Below are 27712 nucleotides of genomic sequence, written 5' to 3'. Positions count from 1 at the left end.
TTGTCTTGTTTTTGTAATTAAAATCCAGCCAACAGTTTTTTTTAAATCAGAGGGCTAAAAAAATCTTGTGACTGAGGTTAAACTTCCCGGGTTTTTGTCACGCTCGTGGATTCTGCTCCGGAGAAGGAACCGCCGCAGAGTGACAGATCGTCAGCTCGATCCAGAGTCCGTCTCACGGTTGAAGTGAGCACTCAGAGACATTCCTGCCACATATGCGCTCATTTTATCAATAAAACTCACACTACTGAGAGCAAGAGGATAATATTTTCGGATGAAATTAATCCACCATGTCAAAAGGTGTTCTGATGTCCAATTTATGGTATAAAATGCTATTAAAGCTACGATGAGGCGGGTCAAGACTAGGGGTGTGCCAAAATATCGATATTGCGATATATCGCGATATTTAGTCCTGCGATCGATTCTCGATGGGTTCTCACCAAGTATCGATATTATATTTTCATTTAAAGAGGCTGTAGCGCTGAGCGTCTGAGTCACGCGCCGGAACTATGGGCGCACGCTGCGTCGGACTTTTAATAGCGATGCACGCGCTCGTTCGGGAGAAGCACCGGTGAGATACAGGCTCTGTAGCGCGTGTGTGAAGCATGTCTACCTGTCAGCATTTATCCTCCATCTGTAGGAGATCCAGCCGGTAAGAAGTGACTTCGTCTGAGCGCTAGAATGTCAGCGATCACTTACTTCCTGTTTGCTGTGGGAACTGAGCGCGTGCTACGCAGTTGTCTGTGTACGCTTCAAGGAGCGTCGGAATTTTCGCTTTCATGCACTTCAATGTTTAACCTGCTGCTGTACGGTGTAACTTTGGTAAATTTATAATGTGACGTTTTCAAACAATGTAATTACTTGTTGCTAATGTTAATTTTAAAGTAATTCTTAAATAAAAAAGCAGGATTTGATGTATGAAGTTAAATTTAAATGTAATTAAACTAAAGTACATGAATTCACTGTAAAATTAGGGAGAATGCTAATTAATTGAAGCACTTAAAATTATATTTATTGCCATTATTATGTGTGTTTTAAGGATTTTACCTATTGACTGCTGACTGACCAAATGGAAAAATGATAAAAATTGGAAAAATAATCTCAAGTAACAGTCTGAGTAAATCAGCCTTTATTTTTGGATGCTCAGCCCTTTTCAAGTGAGAGAAAAGTGCACAAAAAATTAGGTCAATTTTGAGAGAGGCTGTAAAACATTATATTCATCATCCTTTGGTGTGACGTTCTTTTGGAGGTAGATAGCTGTCACTACTTGACTTATTTAATATTTGTTCTGTTTACAACAATTCTGCACTAAGTAGTGTCACTGCTGATCATGTTTACTATTGTTAACATTGAATCTGACAGATAATTCCAACTCAGTTGTTGTCAATGTTGTCAAAGACATAGTTTTACTGATTTCAACAATGTTGCACAAAAGTGTGTATAATTTGTTGCACAAAATAAGAAAAGTTGTTTAGTATGATTGTGTTTAAGGTAAAAAGATAAATGGAGATATATTTCCCCCCAAAACATGTTCTATATAATGGTAGTTATTAGAGAGGATTTTTACCAATTATCGCAGTATCGCGATATTATCGATATCGTGAGCCAGGTATCGCGTATCGTATCGTATCGTGAGGTACCCAGTGATTCCCAGCCCTAGTCAAGACCTACGAGATTTGAGTCACAACCCACGAGATTTAAGTCATGACCCTCGAGATCAGGTCGCCACAGACGAGATTTGAGTCTCGACCCGTGCGATTTGACCCACAAAATTTAAGTCCTGACCCACAAGATTTGAGTTCCGCCTTATGAGATTTGATCGCAACCCATGAGATTTGAGTCGCAATCCACGAGATTTGAGTCTCCACGCTCGAAATTTAAGTCCTGACTCATGAGATTTGAGTTGCGACCCTCAAGATCTGGTCCCGACCGACGAGATTTTAGTCGTGACCCACAAGATTTAAGTCGCAACCCACGAGATCTGGTCGCGATCGACGAAATTTGGTTGTGACCCACAAGATTTGAGTCGCGGCGAAGGAGATTTGAGTCGCGACCCACAAGATTTGTTTTGCGACCGAGATTTGGTCACAATCCATGAGATTTGGAGTCGTCAGCCACGAGATTTGAGTCTCAGCCTGTGAGATTTGAACGCAACCCACAAGTTGAAATGACATTTACATGCAGTTTGATTCCCACAATCCCTGAGGAGGTGTGACCATGGAGTCAGCAGAGATCTGGATATGTTGTCATCACAGCTGCTGAGCAGATGGAGCCGAGACACCCAACAAAAATGTTTTTTTAAGTAATCAGTCGTCGTTTGTGGGTCACAGGTGACGCCGTTCGGCGGTGGTATTTCTGACTGATGTGTTCTGGCATCTTTAAGGCAGCCTCCCTGATAATCCCCTGGCAGCGCCCACTCTGCCCCCTTTCATGTCAGTCCTGGAGATCTGGCCAGGCGCCGCTCTGCTCTCACGGCGCCCTGGTTTCCGAGCGTTGGGTTGCAGCTGTCTGAGGGTGCTGATTGCTCTGCGAATCATGCCTCTAATCTGTGCGCGTTCGCATCGCTCAGGATATGTGCCAATCAGCACGTCAGACTGCCAGTTGGACCCCGTCGGAGAGCCGGGCCGCCAGACGCACTCGTCCGCATGCTCGTGCTCGCAGTATGCGCCTGTAGTAACATGCTGGCAGGCTGCAGTCGATTCTTCTGCCAGTCATGCAAATTTGACATCATGTTATGAAGAGAGCCGTGCAAAATCCCTTCAAAGACACTCAAGAGAAATACATACCGAAACTTGAAAGTTTGTGCCAGACGCCAGGCCTCAGATTACTTGGAATTGTTTAATTACAAATCAATAGAAGAATGATGATTTGCATAATTGCCTTTTTTACAAGAGGGAATTAAAGAGTTTGAGTTTATGAGGAAATTATTGCATGTAGGGAAAGAGAACAGAGTGGTTCTCTTTTTCACTTTGAGTGTTATTCCAGTTAATGTGGCTCCGTTTGTATGAATGGAAAAATGTTCCTAGTATGGAGGACCCAAGGTGACATGCTGGAAAATATGAATACAGGATAAATTAATTAAATAATTGTCATAAAAAATACAATTTCAATTAAATAAATTCCTAATTACAAAATTAAATAATTTATTGAATACATTTCATTTTTTTTCTTTATTGAAATATAATTCATCATATTTTGTGGACTCAAGAAAATAAGTTGCAGCAGCAAAAAATGTACAATGAAGTACATAAAATGATATAAAGGTTGCAGAAGCAATAAATAAGCATAATAAAACATAAAATAAAATAAAAACCATATAAAGGTCGCACTGGAGTGTAAGTCGCATCCCTGACCCAACTGTGCAAATAAAAAAATCCATGACTTGTAGTCTGAAAAATACAGTAAATATTAAAACATCAATTCATTTAATGGAAAAAATACATATATTTATTCTGTGGTCCGGGAGAATACTAAATTCTGATTGGCTGTATGATGTCCATCAAGAAAAATGAAAATGTCCACACTGGACCATGTTTACAATGTTTACGTTTCATTTTTGTTACATTTCCATAACCAAAAAAACAAATTCACATTTTTTAATGTTTGTTTTCTTTGTTTTTCATTGTTTAAAATGTAGTGTTAAATTTACATTTTAAATACATTCAAATGTAATGGTAAATTAATAATTTAAATTTAATTTAAATTATTTTTTTTTTAATTTAAATGTTGTGTTAGATTGAAAAATTCAATCAGTTCAATTTGTACAAACTTATTTTTGACAACAAAATAAACAGAACAACAGTACACCGATTATTTTAGGCGTGTATTGGTCACAATTACTGACATTGAGTAATTGAACCTTACTGTACTCTTCTCTGTTAAAAACTAAACAAATAGCATTCTCTAAGTGAATACCTCATTCCGATTGGCTGAAGGATGTTCATTAGAAGTAGTACATGTCTGTATATGAGAACTGGACTGAGTGACCCCTCCCCCACACAGTTCCATCTGTCAGAATAATTATTCTTGCTTTGATACTTTTTTTTAACATGTTCTTTTTTTAAATTATTTTTTTCATGACAGTTTTACTGAAGTTCGAGTGATTCAAGTTATAAACTGACCAATCAGATGCCTCAATAAAAGTAGGCGGAGCCTGCTGGCTCTCATATCCAACGTTCAAAACGTTTGACAGATTTCGTTCAGCCCACTTTCAAGTGGTGGGGGTGTGGCCTTCCAATAAGCTCACTCCTGATTGGTCAGAGCGGTTGCCATAGAAACGTCGCCTCAAACCAGTACAATCAATGTGCTTAACAAACAGCTGATGCTGATGTCAGAGACTGCACTCATCTATTTCTGTTTGGTGATTCTGTTCTTCCTGCCGTCATTTTACCTCTTCTCTAGTTTCACCTGTTTGTTGTTCATCTGCCACCTTTCACTCTCTGCTCTGTCTCTCTCGTACTTTTTTGTTCTTTATCTTTTCTCATCCTGTCTCTCTGTTGCTTCCCTGTCAGGAAATGTTGTTCTGCTTCAAGCATTTTCCATCTATTCCATCCGTCTGACCTCTTTGGTCACAGAGCAGAACTACTTCACTGAGCTTCTGCGCTCTCACACTCTGCCCATTTACTGCTTTGTTTCCCTTTTTCTGCACATGTTGGAGTTACATGAACACAGGTGACATGAGGCTGAACACCTGCAGGAGGACAACAGCTTCAAACCAGAACCAAATCTCCTACGTTCCTGCACTGTAATGATTTTAGAGTAAAACACGTTCATGTTCAGGCTTGTTTACACGCATACTTTTTGTTTTAAATCAGGGGAGTCAAACTTAATCGCACAAAGGGGCCAAAATCCAAAACACATCTTGGGATAAACATTTATTGAACACTCTAAAAATACTTTTTAAAACTCTAAAACTGTATTTTTTAACAATTATGTAGTAGATATACAGCTTTACTTGTGATAATTCTAGTGTAAGCTGAACATGCTAGTGCTAATAGAAAAACATTGCTGAAGCTAATAGCTGAAAATGCTGAAGCTGATAAGCAGCTAAAATATTAGCTAAATGCCAAATAACCCTAAAATAATGTTAAAAAAGCATATGTTAGCCAAAATAGCTTAAAAAATAGCAAAACTTCAAAATAGCCTAAAAAATGGGAAAAAGCTAAATTAGCCAAAACAGCTAGCATGTAAACGTTAGCCTAATAACAAAAACAGCATAACACTTAAAAAAAGCCTAAATGAGCTAAAACAGCTAACATGTAGCTGAAATATTAGCTAAAATAGCCTAAAAAATCTCAGTAAATCCCAAAATAGTCCAAAGAGCTACCAAAATGCCAATTTTTAAAACTTTAAAACCGCAACTTTTTAACATAATTATGAATAATAAAAAGTCAGGAATATTATTCCAGAATAAATCAACTTAAACCTTAAATAACTTTCAATATTTTACTCTCCATAAAAATATATTTTGTCAAAATTCTACAATCATTGATAACAATAAAATAAAATGATCTGGAGGGCCGGATAGGATTACTCGGAGGGCCGGATCCGGCCCCCGGGCCTTGACTTTGACACATTTCAAATGATACTAAATATTTGAATATGTGTTGATTAAAGATGGTTAACACGTTCACAACTGCAAACAGGTCCCAGTGCGAGAGGACAAACCCAGAGGGAACCTTTGAGTTTGTTTTTAAGAACCCAAATATGACACTCAAGTGCAATAATTGAAAACAGGCGTTCAGATAATCGTACATATGCATCAAACTGCACTGAGACCTCAATCATGATCTGATCTAATAGAGCTAATCATGCAGTCAGCAGCTTCTGCTCTGCTTCTCTTGACTTCATCAAACACTTTTAGATTCTGAGTATTTACCAGAACAAACAAGTTATTTCTGATAAACTCTAATTTGTGATTTAGTTATGATTCAGGAGTGTGTTAGACCATAGATAGATAGACTTTGTAAATTTTTACAATAAATTCCTCAATTATTTCGTTTTAAGACTGTCATTGGGATTTGTTAAACCTGTTACTAATACTTGTTAATATCCTTAGCTTCTGTACGGTCCGGTTTGATTCAGTATTTTGAGTGTTTCCATTGTACATTGACCCATTAAACAGTACCGACCCGTACCTCTTGAGGGCTCCCTCCGTTGTAGATCCATAGAAAAATTAGGGCTGGATATCAGTCATAATTTCCAGAAACGATTTGATTCGATTCATAAGAACCTGAATCGATTCAACTCCAATTTTTACAGATTCTTTCAATTCTTAAATTTAATTCAATTTTAAGCTTACAAATGTATACATATTTGTTCAGAAACACATTAAAAATCTACTGTGTAATTTCAATATATTTATATTAATCTGATCCAGTTCACATCCTGTAAATGTATCAGTGAAATACTGAGATTGTTAATATCATACAGTGTTACATGGATTCTCTAAAGGAGAAGTTCTAACTAAAATGTTCAGATCATTAACATTGTAAACATTGTTCTGCTTCTCCTGGAGGACGTTTCAGTTTGGCCACTAGGTGGAGATCATGCTATAGAAGAACACTTTATTCAAGAAGAAGAAGAAAGTATGAGGGAAAAAACGAAGTTTTAGACCACAAATAGTTACTTTAAAAATATTTCCATAAAATAGTTTGTTAGGTTAATCCCTGTAAGTAAATAAAGATGTTTATTTAGTCAGTAATGTATTTTTTTGGTCAACCAAACGTTAGCATTAGCCGTCCTATGGGAAATTCTATTGAACGTTAGCATCAAGCTAGCTGACTTTAGCTTTGTGTGCTAAAGCGATTTATATCCGTTGGGAATTGATTATTGATCTGTCTTGTCTGCTATGAAAAATCCAAAGAGAAAACCAGCCATTACTGTATTTTGGAATGCTGACCTACATGAATTTTCCACAATAACAAACATCAGCGTCGTCTAAAAATTGAAGAAACTCTGCGGTCCTCCGTGAAAGTCCCGCCCCCCGACACCGCGAAAGGCAACAGTTCAGAAAAGACAGACACGCCCCCACCTGTGAGCAGCCGACCTATTATTTTTCAGAACTATAATAAAGAAAGTCTTTGAGAAAAAAAGGAAAAATGTCAGTTAGACAGCAGTGGAGAGATTTTTTTTTCTTTTTTTTTTGCTGCATGGTGAGACTTTCGCCTGGATTTTTTAGTATTTTCATTCAAAAACATGTTGATTAGTTTGTTGAAAAAATTTATTCTTGTTGTTTTTATAAAGTTACAACTAAAACTTTCATTCTATGTTGTAAAAACAGTTTGTTAAACATTTTTGGGGCAAAATGAATCCCATCTTTCCAGACGGAATTTTCTGTTTTTGCATGATTTTATTTCCAGTGTGTGAATATAACATGGAAAAATGACTAAAAGAAGGTCGAGTCACATAGGAGAGGCTGTGTTGATTAAAATGATACCAAATAAGCAGAAGTTACTCTTTCAAATTGAAAATACAAAAGTAAATTCAAAAGTGGACAAAAACTGAGTGTTAGACCTTTGGCTCCAAAGGATTTAGAACATTTATTTATTTATGTAAGGGAGCGGCTGGGTGGCTCAGTGGGCTAGGTGAAGGGCTGGCACTCAGGAGTGGGTTCGATTCCAGGGTTGTCCACTGATCCCCACCCAGATTGGGTCCTTAGACAAGACCCTTGACGCTGCTGCCTAACTGGGTCCCTGTGCCCCTCAAGTACAGGGTTGTGTCAGGAAGGGCATCCGGGGTAAAAACTCTGCCAAATCACTGATGTGAAACAGTGGGTGCTGTTACGCTGTGGCGATCCCGAAAGGGATAAGCCGAAAGTGAACTACATATATTTATATGAGGGCTGCTCGGTGGCGCAGTGGTTAGCGCTCTTGCCTCACAGCGAGAAGGCCCCGGTTCGACTCCCGGCTGGGACCTTTCTGTGTGGAGTTTGCATGTTCTCCCCGTGCATGCGTGGGTTTTCACCGGGGACTCCGGCTTCCTCCCACCGTCCAAAAACATGCTTCATAGGTTCATTGGTGACTCTAAATTGCCCCTAGGTGTGAATGTGAGAGTGAATGTGTGTGTGATTGAGGCCCTGCGACAGACTGGCGACCTGTCCAGGGTGAACCCCGCCTTCGCCCAACAGCAGCCGGGATAGGCTCCGGCACCCCCGCGACCCCGAAAGGGACAAAGCGGTCAAGAAGATGGATGAATGAATATATTTATTTTATTATTTATTTATAGCATGTGATTTCATACTATGATTATTTGCAGATAATAATTGGCTGGCAAATACTGTAATTAAAAAGATAATAATATTGTCGATCAAGGCGATTAATTAATTTTTTTAAATCGATTTCAGTTCTTGATTATACAGACTCTCCGTTGGTTTAAGTGCAGCTTGATGAGTTTGTGACTAGACAGTAGCTCCATAGAACAGATGAGAAAAGATCATTGAATTTAGAAAAATGATGAAAGAAAGATGATGATGTTACAGGTTTTGCTGACATGGCTTTTAAATTATTCCAAGATATTTTTCTTCTGGAACTTGATGAATCGGGTTTCCATTTACAAGAACATGCCAAGAGTTGGTCTTGGACTTTTTTGTGAAGAAGAGCGAACATTTAGTTTTTTTGTGTTTAGTGTCAAACAAGAATCCTCCGACTGAGTGGAAATGTTTTCAGCTTTTCACTGACTAGTTCTGTCTTTACCAGATACAGGTTTCAACCTCTTATTTACTGGATTTTTCTTTCTCCTCCTTGTCTTTTGTATTTTTTGGTTTGGAGCTTTTTGATCTGCTTTGAACTTTTAAAATGATTCAAGAAAAAAAGTTTGAGGAAACCAGTCGAGTTTACCACTGAAGAAAGAGCTGTATTAGAGACATGGGAACTTTAAGACATAAGACATAGTTTTTATTTTTTGTTAAAAAAATAAAACACAATTACTCATATATATGTACATATATAGTCAAATTTGGTTAATTTTTCCATAAGTCTTTGACATTGTATGTCAGTAAAAAGTCTGTTCCAACATTTCTTTGCTTTTGACTATTAAAATAGTCGAGTTACTTTATATTATATGGAATCAGAGTGTAGTAAAGTTGAAAGTTAGAATGGCATTCTGCTAGCTTTTTGACTATTTTAGCATTTATTAAAAAAATTTAGGCTAATTTGGAGTTTAGCTAATATTTCAGCTACATGCTAGCTGTTTTGGCTAATTAAGGCTTTTTTTATTTTTAGGCTAATTTGGCATTTGCCGAATATTTTAGCTAGCTATCAGCTTCAGAAATTTTATCTATCAATTTCAGCATCTTCAGCTAACAGCACTAACATCTTTAGCGGCCAAATTCAACTTACAGCATTCACTCTAGTCACAGGTAATGCTATATATCTAATTTTTAGTTTAAAGCTAATGATGGTTAAGATGAGTGCTTTACATCCAGTTTGACCTGATTAGTCGACCAAATGGATAAAATAATCACTTATTGGTCGACTATTAAAATAATGCTTTGAGGCAGCTCTACTTTTGACAAATCTCTTCAAAAATGAACTGTTTTTTTTTTGCTTTTTAGTGTTATTTTCTCACACTTTTAACTCTACGGAGACTGCCGCCTTCTCTGTTTCCGCTTGTGTCCCTGCTGGAGAGGTTTGAACCTTTTATCTCACACTGGGTTTGGTGCGATGATACACACCAATCAAACCGATGATTGGGGTTTCGTATGAGTCAAGGAGCTTCTTGAATGCAGATAATCCAGCCAAAGTGCAGCCTCTGTTAGTAATGATTTCCTCAGTAATGATGCCTGGAAGGAGGTTAGGAAGGGAGGGAGGATACCAGCAAATACCAGAGCGTCATAAACACGATCAAAGACACTCTGCTGTTGTCTCTGGACTGCCTTTTGTCCTTTTCTCCTCCCTTTCTGCCTCTTTACAGATTCTCGTCCAACCGAGAAGAATGGCAATTACAGCGTGGGGTTGGTGGAGGCACTTGCAGATGATTGAAAGAGAAGAGGTGGAGAGAGTGGACGGGCTAATAAGATTCGGCGAGCTGAAAGTCCCCCTTGTTAAGCTGTCTTTGTCAGTAGGACGCAGCAGCAAAAGAGCGCTGCCTCTGTTCTTCGCTTTCACTCGTTCCCACTTGTTTCTCCCAGTTTACCCACTCCTCCAAACTTTTATCTTCCCAAGGCCAAAACTGCTTAATTATTCGCTCAGAAATTCTCCTGGAGATCTGACCTTGGCTCTGCCTCCACCGTCAAATCTGTCAGAATGATGTAGTTTTTCCAGCTCCACATTGATGATGAGCCTTTTTTTGCACACAGTTTATTTTTGAACAGCATAAAGTTTTAAATCGTGTTTCCTCACCACACTTTTAAAACGCCTGGGTAAATATTTGACCCAATTTCAGGGTCTATTCATGCTAGGATATATTTTCGGGTTAGTTTTTGGACCAATACTAATTTTTTATTGGATCAACTGTTTGTGCTAAAACACAGAGATGTGTGAATCAAATGATAAAAACTACAGATCCAAGAGAAACTATGTGAACCCTTTGGGAACTTGTCATCACCAGATACTCATAGTCTGCCAAAACTAATATTTTTATGGAACAAAACAAGTAAACTATTCAAAGTTCAAGGTGGCAAAAATATGTGAACCCTTGGAATTAATAACTGGTCAACCTTCATTTAGCAGCAATGAGTTCAAACGTTTCCTGCAGTCAGAGCTCAGACCTGCACAGCGTTCAGGAGGCAGTTTGGACCATTCCTCTGAACAGAACTGTTCTGGGGATGTCTGGTGTGAATTGGTCTCTTGAGGTCATTTCACAGCATCTCCATTAGGTTGAGGTCAGGACTCGGACCAGGACACTCCAGAACTCGTATTCTCTTCTGTTTAAGTCCTTGTGTTGTGGATTTACTTGTTTGCTTGAGGTCCGTGTCCTGTTGTATGGAGCCAAATGAACAGTCCACGCGCACAATGAACATTTCATGGGCGCAGGACAGTGTCCACGGCCGCTCCTCTACTCCTTCGAGCTGTGAAACCTCTGCGCTCATGGGAGTACTGTTACACTCTTGTGCACCTCCCCATACTATCAATGTGTTTTTCTTCGCTCAGCTTCCAGAGATGGAGCCATCACATCACCGCTCAGTTATGGAGCGATCCCACGAACACCACCTGGAAACGATGGGTCTGAGAGCGAGCCCAGTCCATGTTTCAGTAGATTAACCTGTTAAACTCACTGGAGCTGAGAGACCCCGGCGGCTCCACGATGGGGGGGGGAGACATGAGTTGTGTGGTGTGAGAGTCAACGGCAGAAGAACGGAGGACGGGAAGTGGAGGAAATGGAAAAGCATCCACTTTCAATGAGAGCAGCACAAGGAGCCAACCTGATGAGTCGGCGGCTGGACGAGGCTTCAGGCTGTTTGTGTTGCTACAGTCCTCAGTGCTGCTGCATGAAGCATCAACCTCACCACCCAGATCGGGCTTATTAGATTCTAATTAGCATTCTTGTAGGTGGATGTCCATTATAAAACAATCAACCAATGACGTTTTTCTGCCTCTACTGGCCGTCATGATTACTGCAGGTAACAGAATAAAAGTCTTGGGAACGGATGTGGAGAAATTTGGGTTTTACGGCTGGATATCGATAATCATTTTCAGAATTGATTCGATTTGATCCTCATTTTTTTAATGTTTATTTTTTTTATTCTTTCGATCCGCTCAATTCAGTTCAATTTTGAGTTTACACAGTTTACACATTTGGACAAATTTGTTTAGAAATACATTTAGACATTTTAGACCATAAATGGTTCCTCTGAAGAAATATTTCCCTAAAAGAGTTTGGAAAATTCCTGCCTGTGAGTTTATAGATATTTATTTATTTAGAAATGTATGTTTAGGTTGACTGAGCGTTAGCATTAGCCGTCCTATGGGAAATTCCATCAAATATTAGCATCAAGCTAGAAGACTTTAGTTTAATATGCTTTGTGGATCAATTATTGATCTATTAAGTTTGGATCGATTCAAATGATTAATCGATTTTATCAACCCAGCCGTACCAGTTTTGGATTTTTACGCTGACATTACTGCAAAGAAACATAGACAAGAAAAATAAAGTTAGCGTGCCGCTATTTGCTACACAACTGAGTGAGAAATGTTCTGCACATTTGACCCCATGGGGGCGCAACGATCTACTGTCAGGAAAGATGCGACAGCTCGACGTGGAATATGTGATTGTGTATCCTAGGATACCTTCTGGCTCGTTTAACTCAGTTTGAAACACGCCACTATTTCACTTTATGCAGATGATTCTACGATCTAAATGTCTGACACTAAATATTTTATATAGTGTAGGAGGAAAAAGTTCAGAATCATCTTTATTTCACCAAAACCCACATTGGCTGCTCATCCTTTCTCCCCCCCGTCCTCCATCATTTATAGTCTCCAATTAACTGATTAGCCCCGCCCAGGAAGGAAGTTGATTTCACAAAAAAAAAAAATAAAATAACTGACACAACAAAAGATACAAGTTCCTTGAAAACGTTTAAACTTCTATAAACAAACAAACAGATAAAATCAAAAGAAACTCAAATCCTTACAAACAAACCCCTCCCCCCTCCACTTCCTCATCAACAGGAAGTGAAGGCCACCATTTTGCCATCTGGGCACCAGGAAGGAGAGGTGAGAAACAAACCAACAAACATGTCCAAACCTGTGGTGGATGTCGTTGGTTATGAAACATTTAACTGATTAATGTGAGACTAAACTGAGCTGATGACGAGTATGCGAAACTACTTCGTCATAACAACAGAGGGTAAAAAGAATCCTTATAATCTGTTGAATAGTGCAGAAAATATGGTTATCAATGAATAATTTTTCCTTTTACTAATTGAGGTGATCCCCCTCGAGAGACTAAGTCAAATTCCCATTTGAATCAAAGCTACAAATGAATCTCAGGTCTCGAGTCTTTAGGACCCGAGTGGGGATTTGAACACGCTATGTCACAACGTCAGGGCAGACACTCTACCGCTTGGCCACAGAGCTAAAAAAGTTCTCTTCTTTCTATCAGTTTATCTTTCTACTGATATCTACTCGTCTCAAAACTCATTGGATGCGTTCACACTACAGGCAAAACCAAATAATAATTATTTTTGTGCAGTTTTGACGCCTGAATGGATTTTTAAGAGTTTATGTCTCGCCGCGTTTTAACTAGAACTTATTGTTCTTCTAGTGCAGAGTTTTAATCTTTAATCATCCAGTAACTCCATCAGGAAAATCTCACATTCTCCAAATGCATTTGTAGCAATTCTCACTTCTAAACTTCTGTGTTTTGGTTTTCAAAGATTCAACTTTTTAAAGCTTTAAAAAAAGAAAAAAAAACACTTTCAAATGGATTCTTAAACAGCCAAACTATTGCAAAGCAACTTAATTGCTGTAAACTTTGCATACATGTATTTTTCATAGCAAACTCGGCTGTTAAATTCTCCAGAGGAACCATTTCTGCAGTGATGATGAATTCATTCCAGAAATCCCACATTCATGCAGTAAAGCTTAAAGGTTTTACCTATTAATAACATTAATAAGAAGACACAAAACATCCTTCATTTTTTGCAAGTCTCATCTTTAAAAAAACATTTTTTTTTTTATACTTTAAAAGCTAAAAAGCAGTGCCCACCAAAATAAAAGCTGATTTCCTGTCTTTTAAACAAGAACTGCTGGAGTTTCCTTTGAACTGTTAAAATAAAGCCGAGTGAATTTCACTCTTCAGCACCTTTTGGAAAAGTTCCTTCAGACCTTTACAGTCAGACAACAATAGTCCGGAATGAAAATCAGTGGCTAGACGGAGCAGGTTCCACGGCACGCTTGTTTCACGGCTAACAGCAGATTCAGTTTCTCTTTTTCACACAAAAACCTTTTAAAACTGAGGGCCGAGAAGACACATCTTACTGGCCGTTGTTTCATGTCAGCTGCAAATAGAGGAACTGAAGGAGCTCAGGACGTGACATCAAACTCATCATTTGTGGACATGAATTAGTATTTTAGTGTCATCAGTTGTTGCTACCAATTCTGGCCACAAATAACTCATTTGTTTGCACTACTGTAAAAACAAATTTGTGCCCAGAAAAGACAGATTTTTGCTCACAAAATAGTTTTTTATCAAAAGAAAACACTATTTTTGGAAAAAAATGCCAATTTGTGCATAGAAAATACCAATATGTGTCAACAAAATACTAGTTTGTGCAACTAAATAAAAATGTTTGCCCAATAAATACTTAGTTTTTCCAACAAAACACTAATATTGCCTACAACATGTTATTTATCCCCACAAAATATACATTTGTGGATAAAAAATAAAAAATTGTGCATATAAAACTATTTGTGCCAACAAGTTGCCAACTATTGTCCACAAAACACTTTTTTTCCCACAAAATATTATTTTCTACAAAGTGCAAATGAGCCCACAAAACACACATTTTTGCCCACAAAATACTTTTTTGTCCAAAAAAACACTAATTTGTGGAAAGAAATTAGAAATTTGTGCATGGAAAATACCAATATGTGTCAACAAAATGCCAATTTATGCCAACAAAATACTAATTTGTGCAACAAAATACTAATTTGTGCAACAACATCCTAATTTTTGCCTATAAAATACTAATTTGTGCCAACAAAATACTATTTATTCATACAAAATATTAATTTGTGGACAGAAAATAAAAATTTGTGCTTAAATAAAACAATTTATCCCAACAAGTTGCCAACTTTTGTCCACAAAACACTAATCTGTGCCCACAAAATACTTATTTTTGCCCACAACACACAATTTTTTGCTCACAAATCAATTTTATTTTCTACAAAGTACAAATGTGTGCCCGCAACATCCTTATTTGTGGGAAAGAAAAATACAAATTTTTTGTTCACAAAGTATACATTTTTGTCCACCAAATAGTAATTCGTGGATAGAAAATACCAATTTGTGCCAAGAAATTGCCAAGTTGTGCCAACAAAACACTAATTTCAGCCCACAAAAAAGTTACTTTTTCCCAAAAACGACTTATTTGTGCACATAAAATAACAATTTGTGCTAACAAATTGCCAACATCTCCCCACAAAATACCTATTTGTGCAACAAAATGCTCATTTTTGCCCATAAAATATTAATTTATTCCTACAAAACATTTATTTGTCCCCACAAAATAATAAATTGTGTTCTAAAAAAATTAATTGGTGGCCACAAAATACCAAATCATAAATGCAAGTATGTGGCCGCAGAATAATGATTTGTGTTCACTAAATACTATTGTGTACCTGTAAAATATACATTTTTACACACACTAATTTGTTGACACAAAACACAAGGTTTTGGCCACAAAATGCCAATAAAATGTTTTTTTTTTGTTTTTTTTCACACAAAGTATTTATTTGTGGCTTCAAATTATTGATTTGAGAAAACAAATTCTTTTTTTTTAATGTCATGTCCAGGGTTCCGTAGAAAACCTTTTTGAAGATGTTTCACTTTCTGATCTTTAGATTTGACTCCTAACAGTGTGATAAAGTTCCAAAAATATACATTTTTATTTAATCTTTATTGTTTTTAGACACCAGTGACGCCTAACGTCACAAAGGAAAAATCTTTATTGATCTTTTCTCAAACGACTTTTGAGAGTTCAGGTTTGGTAATTTCAGAACTTTATCACGGCAGTAAATGTTTCAATAATCCAGTAAATCCCTCTGACAAACGATTCCTTTGTCTTTCTGACTCTCAACCACATCACAGCTGAGAGTGATTGTTGTTTATGTAGACACGCCCACATCAATAAACCCATCACACCTGAACCAAACAAACAGGAAATTACTAGAATTTTTTTCAAAATAAGAGACAGCCAAAATAAAGTATAATTGGGATCACAGTCTAACAGCAGAATCTGAGCCTTTGTGTTCCTGTGAACACACAATCACGGCCGCGTCGCCCCTTAAACGTGGATCTGTGTGTTTTTAGCCTCTGATTATGTCGACACCCAGAAAAATGGTTTCACACTTTTACTGAGAAACCCAGCGTAGGATCTTCTAAGTATTATTAAAAGTGATTCTGTGTATGTTTGTGATTCTGAATTGATGCTTAACGAGTTAGCTAATCGGCTGCTGGGTTAAGAGTGAAAACAGTAGATTATTGAGTGACGTTTCCAGGGTTCTGCCGGTTGGTTTCAGACCTTCTGTATGTTCAAGATGCTGATTCTAAATCAGAGTTTTAAAGCAAACTCCTGTGAATGATTCAGTCACAGAGACATATTGATGTCAGCTGATCCGTCAGAATTCCAGATTCTGTAACATTTGCCGCTAATAAGCTTTTCTGAATGACCCTCTGCTGTTTGTATTGACCAACTGGAGTCTATTTGTGGCTTCCTCAGTGCTGCATAATGCAAAGTGTTTCTTCAGACGCTATTATTTCTCAGCGAACTGCTTTGCTGCACACAGAGATGCTTTGAAGCTGAAAGCTTTCTGCCCCCCACCCCCCATCCCTTCTGCTTTTTCACTCGAAGCCTCATTTATTTGGTTTTCTTCTTGCTGTTATCTTCCTCCTCATCAGGCTAACTCCGTCCTTCTCTTCTTCCTCAGTGGGGCGGCTGTTGATTGAGTTCAGTTCCCAGATGACGATGGAGAGAGTGCAGAAAGAGAACCCCAACGTCACTGAAGGAGGTCGATACTCGCCCCCCGACTGCCGGCCGAGATGGAAGGTACTCAGACGTGCACGCGTTTGCTCTAAATATCATTTGGTTTGTTCTGTGAGCATGTTATCTCGATTTAATTACACACAGATAAAACATCTCTCCCACGTTACGTCTCGTGAACCCGTCCAGACGCTGCAGGTTTTTGGGTTTTCTGGCTCCGTGGAGGCTTGAGGAGAAGAGCGGCGATCTTAACCCTTTGACACCAAACGTGTCGCCAGAGACGCATTTGCATCAGCGCTCTTTGAATTATCAGAATTCCTAAACGGTTTGCTCTATTTGAATAACGGTCTCTGAAAGCTGAGACGTGGTGCTTTCTTTCAGTATTGTGTCATTACTGTAATCTCACGGCTGTGACTGTCATTGGCAGCATCACCAAGAGGACAGGACTGCCCTCTGTGGCCTAAAACGCCTGTAGACATTTTATATTCTATGCACTGTTTTTTGGAAATTTAGAGAGAAAGATACAGAAATGTTGTTGTAAATAGATTGATACTGTACAAATTTAAACTTTTGCGCTGTTATTCTCACTAAAAACTCTAAAAATCCCATTTGCAGCTCCAGACAGTGTCGGCAGACGGAGGCATGCGCTGTCGCTGCCTCACCGGCTGATTTCTCATGTATTTGATCAGGAAACTTGTAAATTCACAACTTTATTACATTTTTTTACCAAAGAAACATTGAAAACCAACACAGGAAAAGTAATAATCAATAAGACATGTCTAAAAATGGATACTCCTCTTAGTAATGGACAAATATATTCTTTTATTTTTTTAATGCATTTTTAAACCTAACTGCTCGTCACTGTGCAGCAGATAAGAGCACTTATCACATTTTAACTGTACTAACTAAAAAAACCCAAAACTGTACCACATGTCCGCCCTACTTAACCCTTTCTTGTCCTTGTAGGTTTTATAAGTGTTCACTCGACCTTTTGACCTCGGACAGCTCATATTCACCTGTGAGGACAGTTGGGATTTACGGATACTTTATGTTCTGGGTTTAATTTTGTAATTTAGATGAAAATTCAGCTTTATTTAACAGGAAGTGGGGGGCGGGGCATGTGTGAATCACCTTTTAAAATAGATGATGGAGGATTTCCACAAAAGTTCTGCAAGATTGTTTCCATCTATGAAGTTCCAGAACTTTGTTTTCTGAGAAAGAGGATTCCTCCACCGACTGACTGACCTGATTAAACTCTCAGAGGTCGATGTCTGATAACAAACGACCACTAATGTGGAGTTCTCTGTTGTCTAGGTTGCCATCATCATACCGTTCCGTCACAGAGAAAACCATCTGAAATACTGGCTTCACTACCTTCATCCCATACTGAGGCGGCAGAAGATCGACTACGGCATCTACATCATCAACCAGGTAAGTCCTCGGAAAACCTGAATCCGTTAAGGAACACTTTAGCTGTCATTTTTTGACCTGCCATGGCTGCCAGACATGTAGTGTCTGGGTCGAGGGCTGAAGCTGGCGAAACAATCCTACTTTTATGATATATCTCCATCTATCCGTACAAACATACATATGGAGCCAAATCGGGGCCATAAATATTTGAAACCGAGATAAAACATAAAAAAAATAAATAAATAATGGTGTTTGGCCAAAAAAATGTAAAATGTACAAAACTTTTTGCTATTCTAAAATAAGAGTAGCAAAGCTCAAAATTTGAATTTCAAAACTTTTGTTTTCAGTTTCACTTTTTTTTCCCATTTTTTAATCAGAAAATTTCAGTTTCAAACTTTCGGCCCCGTTTTGGCTCGTTGGGGCGGGGCTAACACAAAGGACCAATCAAAATGGATGATGGTGTTAACTTCAGTCCCGGTGCGTTCACTGACTCTGAGAACTGTTATAATTACAGTCAGAAAATGGCAGTTTGTTCTGTATTAACATCGTCTGAAGTTGTCCCAAGTCGAGTGTAAAAATCAGATTTATTGCGTACAAACTCGCGTCCGTTCTAACTCATTCAAAGTGCCATCTTATTGTGTTAAATTCAGGCATCGGAAACGCCCGTTTCAGATTCAAAAACAAAGAAAAAGTAAAAAAAAGAAAGTTTGAAATTTAAATTTTGAGTTTTGAAACCTAAAAAACAGAACATTTGAAGCTGAAAATAAATAACTTTATTTTAGATTAGCAAAAAGTTTCAGACATTTTTATTTTTTGGACCAAACATCAATATTTTTTTCAATTTGTTTTATTTGGGTTTCAAATAATATTGGCCGCAATTTAGCTCCATACATGCCCCCCTAGAGGCAATTTAGAGACCATAATGAACTTATAAGGTAAGATTTTGGATTGTGTGAAGAATCTGTAGAAATCCACACGTTCACGGGGAGAACATGCAAACTCCACACCGACAGAACACAGCCAGGATTTGAACCAGCGCCTCCCTCTAACCACTACACCACAGAACCCACCTGAATCTATAACATCAACTACACGCCCCGACAGCTGCTAGAGCTTCAGGATCATCCGAGGACAGACTGATGTACAGACGGGGAGAGCGTTTCATCTGAAGAACTCTCATCCTGATGAAGTGAGAGGAGAGAGTCTGGGTACCAGAGAGCATCAAAGCCCCCCCCCCGAACATGAGATCCTCGAGTGCATCAGGGAGGAGCCCCCCAGTGATGAGCAGCTCGCTGAGCGCCTGAGGCGGCTGGAGCTGAAGGGACACTTCGGTTCACGGTACTGGATGAAGAAGAAGACCATCCAATAGAAAGACTCCAAACTAAATCTCTGAAAACATGATGAGAACAAAGCAGCAACTTTCAGAACGTCCCTATAGAAGTCAGAGAAAGTGATTCCAGGGGTGCATGAGCTTTAAAGGTTGTCCTCGTCTTCTTCAACGGAGACAATCAGCTCTTACAGCGTTTTTCTGTCTAAAGGTCGTGTCCTGCAGCTACGTACAATTGTACAAATGTTTCTTGTGTTCGTCATTCAGTGACGTGCACAGATGTCCGTCGACGGTTTCGGCCGACAGGTCTTTACATGAATGTTTGGTCGGTTCAGAGTTATGCAGCTTGTGTGTATTTACTGAGTTTATATGCAACTATTATCTACATTTTACACAGTTGTGCATGTGCTCATTCCTTTCTTTCCACGACCGTTCCATTTATGTCTGAATGTATGGAGATATTTTGGGGCCAAAATTATTTGAAACTCAAATTAAACGACTATATTTCCCGTCCTAAGATGGCGCTTTGACGGGCTAGAACGGCGTTTTGGACGCGAGTTTGTAGGCGATAAAACTCTGATTTTTACACCCGACTTGGAACACCTGCAGTCGGTGAACACACCGGGACTGACGTTACCATCCACATCGATTTTGATTGGTTCTTCATGTTAGCCCCGCCCCAACACGCCATAATGGGGCTGAAAGTTTGAAACTGAAATGTTCAGATTCCAAAAACAGAAAAAAAGGAGTTCAAATTAAAAAAAAAAAAAGATTTGAAATCAACATTTTGAGTTTTGAAACCTAAAAAAATGAACATTTGAAGCTGAAAAAGTTTTGGACATTTCACTTTTTTTGGCTAAACACCAGTATTTCTTTTTCAATTTGTTTTATTTGGGTTTCAAATAATATTGTCCCAAAAATAGCTCCATATTATTGCACTTTTCCCCCATGAACCACCGATATATAACGTTCAAATGACCATAAATTTTTATTTTTTTCCACACCATAAGGTGCGCTTGAAAGCCTAGATTTTTTTTTTTTTAAGTGGCTGTGCGTCAATTAATCCTTTTGTGTGTAACAAGATCCAAAATCTGTAAAAATATTCTTGTAATTGCAGTTTTGGACCATTTCTCACTGACACAGAATGATGAGTGAGATTATCACAGATTATCACAGATTATCACAGATTATCTGTGATGCTGACGAGCCACGGTTCGGCATCACACCACCAACCCCCCTCCCCCCTTCAATTATTAAATTCAATTGTCCGTTCACACCGAATGCAGTTTGCGTCAGATTGAGGTACTGACTGAACGCCGTCTTTCTTTGACATTCCTCAAAGTTGCTGCTTGACGGTTATCCTAAAGTCTGTTCACCTGAAGCTCCCGCCATGTGTGGGAGGAGCTTCCATCAAAATCTTTTCTCGACCTCCTCATGGAGGCCGTGGATGATGACATCAGGTTTATTTCCTTTTTGAAGAGCGGTCATGGGACGGCAGTATGGCAAGCAAAAGGTGTCATAAATCACCAGGAAAAGTGGGCGGGGCCGTGCCTCACCTGCACGCGTTCTACGGATAATAATTATTATTTGAAATATTTCAATGTTCCCACAGTCAGTTTCAATAAAACAAAATTAATGTTTAATTTTAACAGTTTAATTTAAGATTTTGTTCGGACAAGAGTTTTGTATTTTTTTAGGGTTATTCCATGTAGATTTGGTATTTTCAAAACTATTTTTAAGCATTTTTTTCTCTCATTTTTTTGTAGATTTGGTCTGAAGACATGTAAATGTAATTAGAAACTACATGTTTTAGCATTTTGTTTGTCTTCAAAGATGTTTTGTTTATTTAAAAAGACCTAAATAAACAAAAGTTTCATGTGATATATATGTGAGTGTGAGTGTATATTTATGCGCTGAGGTGCTTTATACATGTTTTTATCATATATGTAGTTCTGAAACTTTTCAAAAAATTAACTTCAGGCTTCTATCTTGTTTTTTTTTTTTTTTTTTTTTCTAAAAAATGATCCGAACTGTTCGGTTACACCCCTAGCAATTACCACTCGCTTCATTAATTAGCGTATTGTAAACGAATGGCCTCCTCCAGCAGTCTATACCGAGTGGGGGTCCCTCCACTCTCCGCTCCGGACTCTGGACGTGGGCCGGCCCATCGTGAGGGCGGGTGCTGAAGTCATGTGATTTCTGTCCAGGTGAAGAAATTCAATGATGTTCGGGTTTACTTCTTCATTTCGTGGTTTATTTTTACTTCTTCTTTAGTTTTAACGTGATTCATCTGTGATAAATCTGTAAAAGTTTTATTTTAAATCCACAACTTCTCTCACTTTTTACTTTTATATTCTTTTACGTCCAATTTTTATCCGTACCACACGTACATAGCGGGTGTGTGACCCGTACAGACACATTTGATTCTGCTCCTAAATCCTGACTGAAAAGGAGAATTCTCCGTCCACATCATTGGTCATAAGGCTCCTCTCTGGCCTCTCCGTCTCCTGTGGACTCGGTGCGACGGCCTAATCCTTCCCCCTTTGCTCTCACCTGCTGGGCTCTGCTCTTCATGTGTTTCTGCTCCAGTCTCTTTTCCTCCTCTTGTGAGTTTCCAGACTCCGTCTCCGGCTTTCATCCTCCCACTCACACATCAACATGTTTCTCTGAGTTTTGATCTTAAAACACGCCGCTGTAAGGCAAAGTGAAGAGAAGCTGAAAGACGTCTTTGAACTGAAAATCGCCTTTTTGTTTCTGCTGATTGACACCTTCATGTTTACAAAAGTGGAAATAATTCCAAAGCCAACTTCAGTTTTACACAGACACACTTGTTTTTTTTTTTGTTTAACATATTAGCTGATACATTTAATTGTAGTGGTTATAAAAATATATATTTAAGTGAAATCTAGATTATGTTTTCAACAATTTTAGCCTTTATAGATAATGACGTTTAGAAAGGCGACTCATTTAAAAATGTACTTAATTTCAACGTTACAACCTTCCAGTTTTTTATTCTTTGATGTGAAAATTAAAGTTTAATCTAATTCACGCTGGAGCACAAATAAAAGAAAGCAGATAAAAGCATCAAAATAAAAATGTTGGGATTGTAAATTAACTTCTAACTTATATTTGTGGAAATACTAAATGATTTAAGCCTCGTGCTAAAACAGACACGCTAACCTCATTGATCTGCTTCAGACAGACCGTAATATGATTGTTTTCAAGCAGATTTTGTTGCTTTAATTTTGATTTTATTGATTTGTGATTAAAAAAGACGCTTTAAACTCTCGTTTTCTCTCTAGAAAGTCATATTTCTTATTCCTTTAGTCCAACTGCCCCTTAAAAAAAAGGATAAATTCTTGTTTCTAAATGAACATTATTGTCCCCAAAAGCACGAAAAAACCCTCTGAGGTTAATCCCGCATTGACCGGCTTCAGCGGCTTCTGTAATCGTAGTCTAAAGTGGAGGAAGCAGCGACGGAATGGATTTTTCTATTTCCTCTCATTTTAGGCAAAGTTATGGTTGCGCTTTCTTTTACTACCCCATAATTACTGGGTAATTACGCGGTAAATTGGAGGACTGTGAAGAAAAGAGGTTACCAGAGTTAATTTATCGCTTTGCCGGACTATTTTATCGCTCTGCACTTGTTTTCTGTGTTTTTTTTCTGTGAGAATAAAAGATTCTGGCCTTTAAAAATCTTCCCTCCAGACAGCAGCTTTGTGCCTCGTCTTTTAAAGTCTTTACATTATCAGTAAAAAAATGAGATTTTTTAAAATAAAAAAAATAAAAAAATACATTTAAAAAAATGGGAATTCACCTTTTATGATGCAAACTGTATTTAAATGTCAAAAAGATCAAATTCTTTGTTTTTCAATCAAACTCATTAATGATTTTGTGCTTCTATGGATCTGACATTTGTGATGATTAGTATGAGTTCAATTAAAGGGAAAACTACTAAAGAAGGGCGTTCCACATTATCAGTCAGACCAACATTTTTAGGCAATTTGGGAAAGAAAGAAAAAGAAAATCTGCAGATAGAAAGCGTTAAATAGTTGAAGTTTTAGACTGAGTGTGAAAACGTTTGATATTTCACAACCACTTGAGCATGATCATCATATTATGATGAGATTTGTGTCTGATTCGGAGCACAGATAAGAGCAGAATGAAGACGACTTCTCCGTCAGATTTAGAGAGCAGCTGCTAAAGTTCAAAGCTGCTGGTGTCTCTGGAGTCCCACAACATCCAGGTGTCGGATCCTCTTGAGGTTTGCCCTTAAACCTTTTATTGGAACCCAGGGGGCCCAATGAGGCTTTGATGTCAGCACGGAGGTGGTGGAGTCATGGTTTGGGCTGGTCGGCCCCGTTCGGGTCCCTGAACAACCTCTGAAAAGTGGGCGGAGTTTCTGACTTTCTTCTGTGGTTCAAAAAGAAGAGCCGAACTTTCCGTAACAAAACCCTCTTCATGCATGACGACGGTCCATCTCAGGGGTCGGCGACCTTTAACAGTAAAAGAGCCGTTTGGGTTCGTTTTCTACTGATCAAAACCTAGAAGGAGACCCAAAGTCTCACTTTGACCTTTTTTTTTTTTTAAATAAGTATAAATTATGTCTGTTTTTTGGCATGAACAAAAGCAAAAATATAAAAAGAACTTAGCATCTCTCGAAATGTGATTTATTTATTTATTTTAAATAACATTTTTAAAATAAAAGACGCTCTGTGCCAAACAGGATTATCTCAGTGCAGCTAGTAACCAAAGTTGTTCAGCATAAGATAATCTGTGCTTTTAACTCATAAAAGATCAAACTTTTTACCAAAGTTTTGCTTTGCATATAAAATCTGTTCATTCTGGAGGTAGAGTTGATCAAACTAGACGTCTTCAGGTCAACAGGATGTAAAAACCTACATAGTTTATCATCCATGTGAACCTCAGACATCAGTTTATAAATGTAACTAATCTAAATTTAATAAATGATAATTAAGTAATCCTTACTTTAAAAAAATGCTATTTTCTTTTCTTTTTTTGTTCTTTTTTCCCCTCTCAGCAGTCTTACACTGCTGGGTTTTGTTATTTTAGTTTGGTGTTTGGTAGTCTTGGTTTGCTGGTTTTTCTTCAGGCAGTTTTGGTTCGAGCTGCTGACCCCGACGGTCGACATGTCTGACCTCTGGGCTAGAGCTGTAAATTAAAAAATACACAATGTACTTCTACATTTTTTAAAGCAGCTTTTGCCCTAAAATGTCAATTTCCTCGTTCTAATTCCTGTTATGACAAATTCTTATTCAAGGATTTCTATTGTCAAGCCAGTGGACAAATGAATGTCACTGGGATGAGATTAGAACTCAGGTTCTGGTACCTGTGAGAGAAGAAACACGTACAACACTTACAAAAATATAAGTAAGTGCTTTGTTTTAGGGTTATTGCACTAGTTCTTATTCATTAAGAGTTCGTCTTTTTAGATTTTCCGTCTGTCTGCCGCCGTACAGCCCGCTCCCGTCTCTTCCCTCCGCCGAACATTTGTGAGCAGCTCTCATCTTCTGCTCTGCGAAGTGGCTCTGCTGCCACGGAGGTGCAGTGAGTGGGCGTTGCAGAAGGATCATGCAGAAAGTGATATAGCAACCTTGCTGTTCTGCCCTGCTGCTCCGCGTCCTCTCTGCTGCTGAAGACGGGCGCCGCCGCCCGCTGGCTCGCCGAGCAGAACTGGAGGAGAGCCCAGAGAGAAGCAGAGAAAAATAACCAAATATCAGGTGAGAAAACGAGAGCAGGATGGATGGAGGGAGGTGAGAGGGCCATCTGCTGCGTGGACACTCGGAGATTTCTATCAGTTTGGTGGTTTAGAGAGACTTTCTGCAGGTAATTGGGTCAACTTATGAAATCAAACTTTGTAGAACTGCAGAAACTAATAAAAGTCGCAGTCAGAGTTCATCTTTGTGCCTCAACAACAACAAAATGAAACACATACGAATGCTAAAGAGAATCAATCAATATTGGTTTGATTGCTTATCCATCAAATGTAGACACCGACTTCTTCTTCTGCTGTCTGCAGGGCTGCAGCTGTGATAATAGAGGCATTGAGTGGGTCGTGGTTGCATTAAAGTCCAACTTTGATCATCTTTGATTTATTTTCAAAGCGTTCTCAGTGGTCTCTCCTTAAGGATGATGCTGTTTTTAGCTAAATAAAAATAAAAAAACACAGTTTTCTAGGATGCAGTTTTTACAGAGTTCATTAGAAATTCACCTTTGAGTTGTGGGCAGGACTACTGGCACTGAGCAACCCCGCCCCTCTTCCCATCCCCATTGCTGAGAGCTAGGAACAGGAAAACTTGTGCTACTTCTAGGGCTTCTCCCTATCTCTACATCAAGGCCTCCGACTGAGAGTTATGGAGAAATAGTGTCTTCAAATACGGACGCCACTCCCTCCTGATGATGTCATCAAAAGTTGCCGGCCAGCTACGTCAGGGGTCCACAAACTATACCGCCCGGGCCAGCTCCGGCCCGCCTCCACATTTGGACCGGATCTCAAACAATATAAGAGACCCATGATTTTTTTTAATTTTTTTTCTTCAATCTGGCAACATGATGGAGACCCACATAGAACAGTTTTTATTCCAGCCCTCCACAGTCTGTGTCCTCATCTCAGGGGTGTCGAAGTCAACCACACAAGAGGCCAAAATCCAAAACACACCTGAGGTCGCGACCGAAACAGGAAAACATTTGTTGAACACAATAAAACTAAACTTTTAAAACTTTAAAACTGTAACTTTTGAACATAATTGTGATCTAGATATATAGCATTACCTGTGATAATGTGAATGCTGTAAGCTAACCTTGGCTGCTGAAGATGCTGAAATTGATAGCAAAAAACACTGAAGCTGATAGCCAGATAAAATATTAGCTAAATGCCAAATTAGTCTAAAAAAACTAAAAAGAAAAAAGATAGCCAAAACGATTAGCATGTAGCTGAAATATTAGCTAAACTCCAAAATAGTCCAAAAAGCTAGCAGACTGCCAATTTTTAAAACTTTAAAACTGTAACTTTTTAACATAATTCTGAATAATAAAAATGCAGGAATATTATTTCCAGAATAAATCAACTTAAACCTTCAAAAACTTTTAATATTTTACTCTCCATAAAAATATATTTTGTCAAAATTATACAAGTTAGAAATGAGCGCAAGATAACATCATTAATAACAATAAATAAAATGATCTGGAGGGCCGGATGGAATTACCCAGAGGGCCGAATCCGGCCCCCGGGCCTTGGTTTTAACACACATGGCCCTTCTGAACCCCCCAAATCCCAGTCAAATAGAACAGAATACAGCGTTCTCTTTTCACCTTTTGCGGTCTCGATTTTGCTGCTGCTTTTATTTGTTTAAGAAGCAAACCAAGTTCTGTGTCCTGATTGGCTGGAGATCCTGTCAACAGATCTCCTCAATCCTTCTCAGAAACACACAACTCTCTTCATATCCATAAATGTTTGATTATAAAAATGTGGTTATGTGAAGCACTAAACCGTAAACGTTTACTTTAAGACTACATTCCCCCATGTTTCTGCTAAGAGGAAGAAAGTAGTCATTAGGCCTCCACTTCTTTAATGTATCTGTTGTTCAGACACAGAGAGAAGTGTTGTGATTGTACGTTTGTTTTCATCTCTACAGTCTGTTTAGATACAAAAACATGATCACACTGTCAATCGCGACGTTTTATTGTGAAAAATTGGTTATGTTTTGAAAATAAACGGGATCTTCTCATGTATTTTGATGTAACTTCCTGCCAGGATTGACACGGATCGCTCACAAAACGATCCGCTGCACGGCGTGAGCCTTCCGTGGAGGACCGCGGCGCTCCACGCCCGATGTAAACCACACTAGAGGTTAACATGGACGCCGAATGGAAGCGGCCTCCGTTTCGCTTCAGCGTCCAGTGTGAACCAGACCACAGTCTGCTCCTGATTCACCACCGTTGAATAAAGAAAACTCGATAAACTTTATTACTTATAAAGAAAATACTACGAACACTTTCACTGTGAAGAGTTACACCATCACTTCTGACGGGTAATTTAATATACCCAATAAAAAGTATTTGTCTTAAAAAAATAGATCAGAACATGATAAATTAGAGTAGATTTCCTTTATTTCACCTGAGGTTTATGTAACAAAGTGGAAAACAGGAAGATCCTAAAAACATGGTTGAAAATGACTGAAAAATTAGGAATTTAAGAAAAAGCCCAAAACAAAACGATACTGGAGGCGAGGTCTTTGGTCTCTGGTCTCTGGTCTCTGGTCTCTGGTCTTTGGTCTCTGGTCTTTGGTCTTTGGTCTCTGGTCTCTGGTCTC

The 27712-nt window shown here is 38.5% G+C and overlaps 1 protein-coding gene across 2 annotated transcripts in view; it reads left to right on the top strand.

The window, feature by feature from the left end:
• Nucleotides 1-27712, top strand: part of b4galt2 (UDP-Gal:betaGlcNAc beta 1,4- galactosyltransferase, polypeptide 2) — a 205385-nt gene that overhangs the window by 90878 nt on the left and 86795 nt on the right. For both annotated transcript variants that reach the window (XM_036216212.1, XM_036216211.1), the window contains 2 exons: nucleotides 16590-16708; nucleotides 17957-18073. In XM_036216212.1, coding sequence (XP_036072105.1) covers nucleotides 16590-16708; nucleotides 17957-18073 — 236 coding nt within the window. The remainder of the gene's footprint in view (nucleotides 1-16589; nucleotides 16709-17956; nucleotides 18074-27712) is intronic.

The sequence above is a fragment of the Oryzias melastigma genome, linkage group LG17, assembly GCF_002922805.2.
Source record: "Oryzias melastigma strain HK-1 linkage group LG17, ASM292280v2, whole genome shotgun sequence".
Classification (NCBI taxonomy): domain Eukaryota; kingdom Metazoa; phylum Chordata; class Actinopteri; order Beloniformes; family Adrianichthyidae; genus Oryzias; species Oryzias melastigma.
Note: the sequence above shows the minus strand (reverse complement) of the source record. Positions and strands in the feature narration are given on the sequence as shown.